The sequence below is a fragment of the Arachis ipaensis genome, chromosome B9 (genome assembly GCF_059453495.1).
Source record: "Arachis ipaensis isolate K30076 ecotype BB chromosome B9, ASM5945349v1, whole genome shotgun sequence".
Taxonomy (NCBI): Eukaryota; Viridiplantae; Streptophyta; class Magnoliopsida; order Fabales; family Fabaceae; genus Arachis; species Arachis ipaensis.
Window position 1 is genome coordinate 7658489 of NC_142444.1, and position 7675 is coordinate 7666163.

General features: G+C 33.4%; 1 protein-coding gene across 1 annotated transcript; it reads left to right on the forward strand.

Annotated features, from left to right (window-relative positions):
• The first annotated feature begins 3022 nt into the window (after nucleotides 1-3022).
• LOC107617380 (glyoxylate/hydroxypyruvate reductase HPR3) lies at nucleotides 3023-5433 on the forward strand. Its single transcript, XM_016319140.3, has 2 exons — nucleotides 3023-3605; nucleotides 4616-5433. Exons 1-2 carry the CDS (start codon nucleotides 3153-3155, stop codon nucleotides 5123-5125), a joined length of 963 nt encoding a protein of 320 aa, XP_016174626.1. The 5' UTR covers nucleotides 3023-3152; the 3' UTR covers nucleotides 5126-5433.
• Nucleotides 5434-7675: the final 2242 nt, after the last annotated feature.

Sequence of the window (7675 nt, forward strand, 5' to 3'; positions counted from 1 at the left end):
GTTGGTGAAACACACAGCTCAAAGGTTGACCTAGGAGAGAGCAACTCAGCAACATGCAAGGAGATACAAAAAAATTTTTTTTTTTATCATTCAGAAGCCAAGGAGAGATAACCAGTATTTTTGAGGTGTATGTTCTGAGAAGAGCTCTCTGAAGAAGTTCATCTACTTGAACAGTGCTTCCTAGTCAAAGGAGCATTCCGCCAGAATGAAGAACTGAATCAGAGGCTAGCAAATCTGGTTTATCACATAGCAAAGAGGCTGTTGAAGCATCAATCTCCTTCATGTTTTACATATTGTAATTTTCTTTTTAATGTTTATCTTTTTGTAATTTTTTGAGGTAAAAGGCTGAATGAGAGAGTCATTGAAAGAGCCTAAGAGTGGAAAAAGGCAAAGAGATACACATGAGTGAAAGGCCTAGAGTTATTTCAGATTTCTTTAGGTTGAATCTGTGTCTTGTATCTTGTACCAGTGAGGTATCCCTTTCTTAGTTGGGTTAGCACTAAGAGTAAAGAGTTAGGTATTAGCATAACCAAGTCAAGTTAGGTTAGAACTTGAGTGTGAAAGGATTGTGTCAATCCTGTGGAATTGGTGTATGTAATACTTTAACTATAGTGAAAATTTCACCACTGTTGTGGTGGAGACTAGACGTAGGTTGCATTACACAAAGCAACCGAACCAGGATACATGATGGTGTCAGCTTCTCTCTTTCCTGCTCTGTTCTATTTTCTGATATTCATGAGACAAAATGAAATTGTCTCATAAATTTTTCGCTGCTGAGTTCAAACAGATTCAGATTGCAAGTTTGTTTTAAAAGGGTTATTTCATTAAAGTAAAAGAAGGTCATAGATTCAACCCCTTCTCTAAGTCTTCTACAACCTTCAGTCACTTATTAATTTATTATAATTCTTAAAACTTAGTTTGTATATAAATATTTATGTTTAAGATTAAAATTAAACAAAGAATTTAATTTTAAGGTACTGTCAGTATAAAGTAGTTTTATACGTGCATTCAATTATGTAATAATATATTAGCAAAAATAACTATCTTTTACATTGATCGCGTGAATAGTTGTCTAAAAGAACGGATGTGATTGTATAATTGTATAAAATCATCAAAATTAAACTCTAAAAAAAATCCTCATTATTTCATGCAAAAAAAAAAAAAAAACAATGCTAAAAGCACTAAGAAGGTTCCAACGGGTCTTATATTATGGTGTAAATAGAGTTTTTTTTTGTACTTGGCCAAGTATAAGTAAAACAAAAAAGATTTCCTAATTAAAAGTAAACTAACTAATGACTAATCAACCTAGAAAAACAAAGTTTCATGGGAATCTATGCTGCTCTAATCATTTCAAGTATAGCAAGTACTTAGTAAATTATGCCACACAACATCCTCATGTGTAGATAAAAGAAAAAGAAAATCATTTGGCAATGAAATTCTGAAAATTCTTTTTTATTTTTTATCCAAAATGTCAATGAAATTTAGATTATATGACCAGTGTGGCAAGATTTTTGGGGCTCTCTAAATAACAATTATTCTTGTTCAGTATTTTTCACTAGCAACTATTTGCATTTTGATGTTCTTATACTTTGTTGTCCATTAACTGAGCAAACAAAGTACATAGTCAACAAGGAAGTAATGTTAGCATTGGGGAAGGGTGGCATTATTGCAAATGTTGGAAGAGGAGCTCTAATTGATGAAAAGGAATTGGTACAATGTTTGATGAAAGGGGAAATAAGAGGTGGTGGTTGGATGTGTTTGAGAATGAGCCTAATGTTCCCGAGGAACTTTTTGCATTGGACAATGTTGTCCTTTCACCACATGCTGCTGCTTACACATTAGATTGTTTCATGGATGCATGTGAACATGTAGCAAAGAGTTTAGATGCCTTCTTCTCAAGTAAATCCCTTATTATTTCTCCAATAACATGAAGAATTCAGGACCAAGTTTGCTTTTGTGGTTTTTGTAATTGAAATAAGGCCTTTCTTGGTTCAATGCTGTCAACTGGTCAACCCTATTTGACCATGGTGATTGATCATTTCCACTTATGTACCCACCTTAGAATAGAGAGGATGTAATAGAGTGGTTTGAACTTTGAAGGGCACACCAACTCTGTTTTAGGTGTTCAATGTTTTGAAGGAATGCTTTTCTTTTTGTTTTTTAAGTTTTATATTTATATTATCAGAAATGTTTGATAACAAAAAAAAATCAGCCAACAACAGTTATAATTTGTGTTATTTAGCATTCATAAAAGTATATGTTGTAGCGAAAGCCTAGCACAGATAATATACCTATATGCCTCTTACAAGCTGTGCACAGATGATATACCTATATACTTATAAGCTGTGCTCGATTCAAATTCCAGCTGAGGTTGGATCTTGTTTAAGAACCCATAATATATACTCTCATGTAGTGTGTGTGAGCAAAAAAAAAAAGTATATGTTAAAGTTATTAATTAAAAAATATATTGTGCAAAATTTAGTTTTTAATATAATTATTGTACATCTATTAAAAATTTAAAACAAAACATTTAAATTTTTTTATTAATAGTAATTTTATACTTTAAAATACATGTTAGCTAAATCTTAAAATTATATATTTATATTTTTTGAGATTGAATATTAAAAAGAGTTTTATTAATAAATATCCTATCAATTTGCTTGCTAACCAAATTTTACTATATCAAAGTTTATTTTCTTTTTATTATTAATGTTTTTTATTTTTTAGTTTTTTTATAGAATGTATTCAAAATTTAATAAATTTATATGAATAAATTAATATATTATCTTCTAATATTTTATATCATTTAAATATTAAATTTAATTTTGATACATTAAAAATATAAATTATATCTATTTTTTTAAATAATTATTTACACAATTAATATAAAAAATATAATTATTTTTACTAACATAACATTATATAATTAAATATACTTATTCATTAAAATTAAATTCTTAAATATTATGAAAAAATGAATTAAAAAAGGATCTTAACTTTGGTGTGTACTTTCAATAAAATTGACATCTAATTAGATTATGTGTTATTTACTTATTTTTGTCTCTGACGCTTAGCTTGAGGACAGGTAGCAACATCAGCTGAGCTGTGAGTAAGAAGATTGGAGTGAAATTTGAGTGGGCAGTGCAGTGGTAATGGCGGAGGAGGAGGAGGTTCCAGCAATCTTGGTGTTGGCTTCTTCATTTGGGATCGACATCAAATCTCAAAACCCTCCAAAATACCGTTTTCTCGAGGCCTTCTCTTCAAACCTCCCACTCCTCCAATTCCTCCAACAACAACAAACCCTCCCTCCCTCTGTCCGCGCTATTATCTGCAACGCGCTAAAGCCGGTCACTGCTGACGTCATCCGGTCACTCCCTTCGCTCGGCTTGGTAGTCACCGCCAGCGCCGGTACTGACCACATCGACCTCACCGAGTGCCGCCGCCGCCGCATCCAGGTCGTCAACATCGGTGGACTGTTCACCGCCGACGTTGCTGACATGGCCGTCGCGTTGCTCATTGACGTTCTGTTCAAGATCTCCGCCGGTGACCGCTTCGCTAGGAATTGGGGTCTTTCTAAGCCGTTGGGTTTCCCTTTCGGTTCAAAGGTAACTAACTACTTCTCAGTTTTCAGAAAAAATTTTCTGTTGAGGGCTAATAATACTCAGAATCTTATTGGATGAAAAAAAAGATTGGTTAGTCTCCTCTTTGTTTTGGGTCCCCTTTTAATAGTGAAACGTTGGACTATTCCGACATATGATTGGCATAACAGGATTTTTGAGCTGTCTAATATTTTCTTTTCTTTTTTCTTCAAGTGCAAGTTGAAGTTGCAGCTATTCACATTTTGATGCATATTTCTTTTTTTTTTTTAAAATCTAAAAGTAAAGTTAATGTCGTGCTACTTCTACTTGTATTAGCACATAACATTAACGCAATGTCCTGTATTGGCTTTTGAATTCTTGTTTGTTTCTGTATTGTTGATTTTTTTTTTTTTTTTTTTTTTTGGGTACTGTGGACTACACACATGGGAGGTGGAGGTTACATGTCAATGTAGTGACATATTATGTTAACATCAACTTAGTAAGACCAATTTTTACGCCTAAAATGGCATAAAAATTACTTCAATTCAGTCTTCTAAGGAAATTTGCAGTCAAGTAAATATTTTCCTTATAACATGGCATCAATTCAGTTTCTCAAAGACAGGAGCTGAACACAATTTTTATGTCATTTGTTCATATTCATGAGGCTAAAATAATGGCATCCGATCCAGAGAAAATTGATGTCTATCTAACTTTTTCAGATATCAAAGGAGTTGCTTAATGTGACATTAGTAGTAATTCCTTGTATTAAAGCATGTACAACTTGCAGATGTTTACTTAAGTTTAACCTCTTGATAATTTTTTCCACTTTTAGTATGGTTAAGGACTATGGTTAAAGATAATTAAATCTTAACAATAAACTCAATTCTAACATGGTTAAATCCCTATTATGTGAAATAGTGTTAATGTTATCCAACCCCACTCTATTTAACAGGATAAGACTCTGTTGTTTTGTATTAAACAACCAAATTTTAATTGGTTGAATTGGATAATAACTACTACCTGGGTTTCTGTTTCAGTTAGGAGGCAAGCGAGTTGGAATTATTGGATTGGGAAGAATTGGTGGGGAAGTTGCTAAAAGGCTAGAAGCCTTTGATTGCATAATTAAGTACCATTCAAGGAACAAGAATCCATCAGTATCATACACTTTCTACTCCAATGTTGTTGATCTTGCTTCTAACAGTGATGTTCTTGTTCTTTGTTGTCCATTAACTGAGCAAACAAGGCACTTAATCAACAAGGAAGTGATGTTAGCATTGGGGAAAGATGGAATCATTATAAATGTTGGAAGAGGAGCTTTAATTGATGAAAAGGAATTGGTGCAGTGTTTGGTGAAAGGGGAAATAAGAGGTGCTGGTTTGGATGTGTTTGAGGATGAGCCTAATGTTCCTAAAGGGCTATTTCCATTGGACAATGTTGTCCTTTCACCACATGCTGCTGCTTTGACATTAGATGGTTTCAAGGATTCATGTGAATATGTGACACAGAGTTTAGATACCTTCTTCTCAATTAAACCTCAAGTTTCTTAAACTAAACTCACATGTGACTAAAGTCTTTGTTCTCTAAACTTAACCATGCTTTGGAGTTAAGTTAGCTTCCTATCAACATTGAAGGCAGCCAATTTCAGGATTCTACTACCCAAGAGGAAGATGATAGGATCCATTTGCTTTTATGGTATTTGTAATTGAAATAAGGCCTCTTTGTCTCACTCTTGCCGTTGGTCAAACACTTTGACCAAATCATGTCTTCAGCTTTTATTGTAAGAACTAAGAAGTGATTTCAATGTTTGACGAAATATTCTTGTGTATATAATTTAATGTTATGTTCATTTTAGTAATTATTTATCTGAAAATAATTTTAATTTTAATATTAAAGTTACTAAACATAAATTATGTTAGTACAAATTTATTTTTTCTCAAAATTAATTCTATAAAATCAGGTTCTTCAAATAACACTAATTCAAACACATACTTAGGTATAGAATCAAATCACAGTAAATAAGGACGTATTTTATTACACTGTCATTAGTTGTTAAGAAATAGATATGGATATATCATTAATGTTTCACATTTGAGTTAAATATTATCTGTAATACTGTGACTAAAATATTTAATAATTAATTTTAATCAAGTTGGTCTAATAATTTAAAAATACAAAAAATACAAAAAATTTTAATTAGAAAAACATAGAATAAAAAAATTTAATTAAATTTAATTTAAAAAAATTATTTATCTAACATTTTTTTGATTGATGAGTTTGGAAACTTTAAATTAAATTAATGATGACTAAACATTATTAATATGATTAATTGTAAAATTATTAATTTTGATTTTGGTTCATATGTGTTAATTAAATAATTTTGCTGTGCAGATTTGGTATTGGGTCGAACAGCAAGCCCAATGAGAATCAAATATTCAGCCTTAATGCAAAAAATATATATTTGATAAGTGGCTGAATTATTACTCCAAAGTTGGGCCAGATTTAATCATCACTATTAGCCCAACTTTACTTTTGCTTGAAACAAGCTTGCTTGGTCCGAAACCAATATTGAAAGAGAGCAAAGTTTCAGGCTTCCAACGGATCCCACTTTCAATTTGTGATGGATTTCAAATTCAATCAACTTGAATTAACTTGCATTGGAAACATGAGAGAGAATATGCAATTGATTTGATGGCATCATTAGTGCTACACGCTACCTAAAACAAGAGGGAAGTAAAATTAATTCATTTTAATTCATTTGTTCAAATCCATTAAATGCTTTTCTTTCTTCTCTCTCCTCTCTCTCATAACTCTCGGTCACTTCCATCAGGAAAACATGGAAGCATTTGCAAGAAATCAGAAAAGGGAAGAAGCTAGGAGCAAGGCCATGGTAATGATGGCTTCAAGAAAACGAAAATCTGAAGTGTGGAGTGGCTGAGATCTTTGCCAAAATGGGTAAGAAATGGTGAAGTAAGCTCAAGCTCTCCATACACTAAAATGGTGGAGATCCATTCGGTCAGAGGAAGAAGATCCTTGGAGGGATGGCCTGTCTCTGCTTTTGCTCAACCACTACAGGAGGTAGCCACTGTAGCTACGTGATGGATGAGGTAGAAGTTGGAGCAGATGAAGCTGTCATCATCAAGAACTCATCAAGGACTAGGAATCCTTCTTCGAGTGCAAGTCAAGATGGAAGGCCCGGATTGATGAAGCTTGGTGCAAAGAAAAGACACAGAGGTAATTGCATGTTGGATATAGCATTCGGTTTCCTCTCCTCTCTCTCTCTCTGGCCAAACCGGTTTTGCATGAAGAAGAAAAAGTTTAGCTTGGTTCAACAGTTTCAACCGTGGAGGCTTCCCCTTCTATAAATAAGGGTGAACAGCCAGGGCTTGAAGCAAGGAGTGAGAGTGCAAGGCACAGAGTTCTCATAGCTACCTAAGCTAACAGAAAATTTTCTCCTTCAATGTTTTCTATTTTGTAATTTTCTGTTTAATTTTGTCTGTCTTGAGTCTCATGGAAAAAGGCAAACAGTGAGGTTTGTAAGAAAAAGCCATAGAGCGGAAAAAGACAGAGAGTGCAAAATTAAAAGAAAAAAGCCATAGATGTCCTTAGAGTTCCTTTGTACATTTGTGTTGTGTTTCATGATTCTGTGGGAATCCCTTTGCAAGTTGGGTTAGCACTTAGCAGTTGAAAGCTTGGCAGTGACCAAGTCAAGTTCAGGATTGGGGATTAGATTCTGAACTTGTCCCGGATAGAAAGGGTAGTTCCTAGGGAGAATTGGTGTATGTAATCATGAAGATTATAGTGAAATTCCATCATTGTTGTGATGGAGACTGGATGTAGGCTGCATTGCACTTGGCAGCTGAACCAGGATATTTCGTGGTGTGATTCTTTCTCTTTCTTCTACTCCATTTCTGTTTCTTCTGCATACGAGATAAAACTGAAAAATATCTTGTGCCGGGTTACGAGATAAAAAGAAAAAATCTCGTGGCTGGGTACGAGACAAAAATAAAAAAGTCTACAGAAGTTGTTTCAAAGACCAACAAGTTTTAAAAAGCGAAAAAGGGGCTAAGATTCAACCCCTCCCCTTTTCTTAGCCACTG

Coding starts and splice junctions, on each gene's coding strand:
- LOC107617380 (XM_016319140.3), top strand. CDS start 3,153: ATGGCGGAGGAGGAGGAGGTTCCAGCAATCTTGGTGTTGGCTTCTTCA. Junction 3,606..4,615: donor GTTTCCCTTTCGGTTCAAAG/GTAACTAACTAC, acceptor TTTCTGTTTCAG/TTAGGAGGCAAGCGAGTTGG.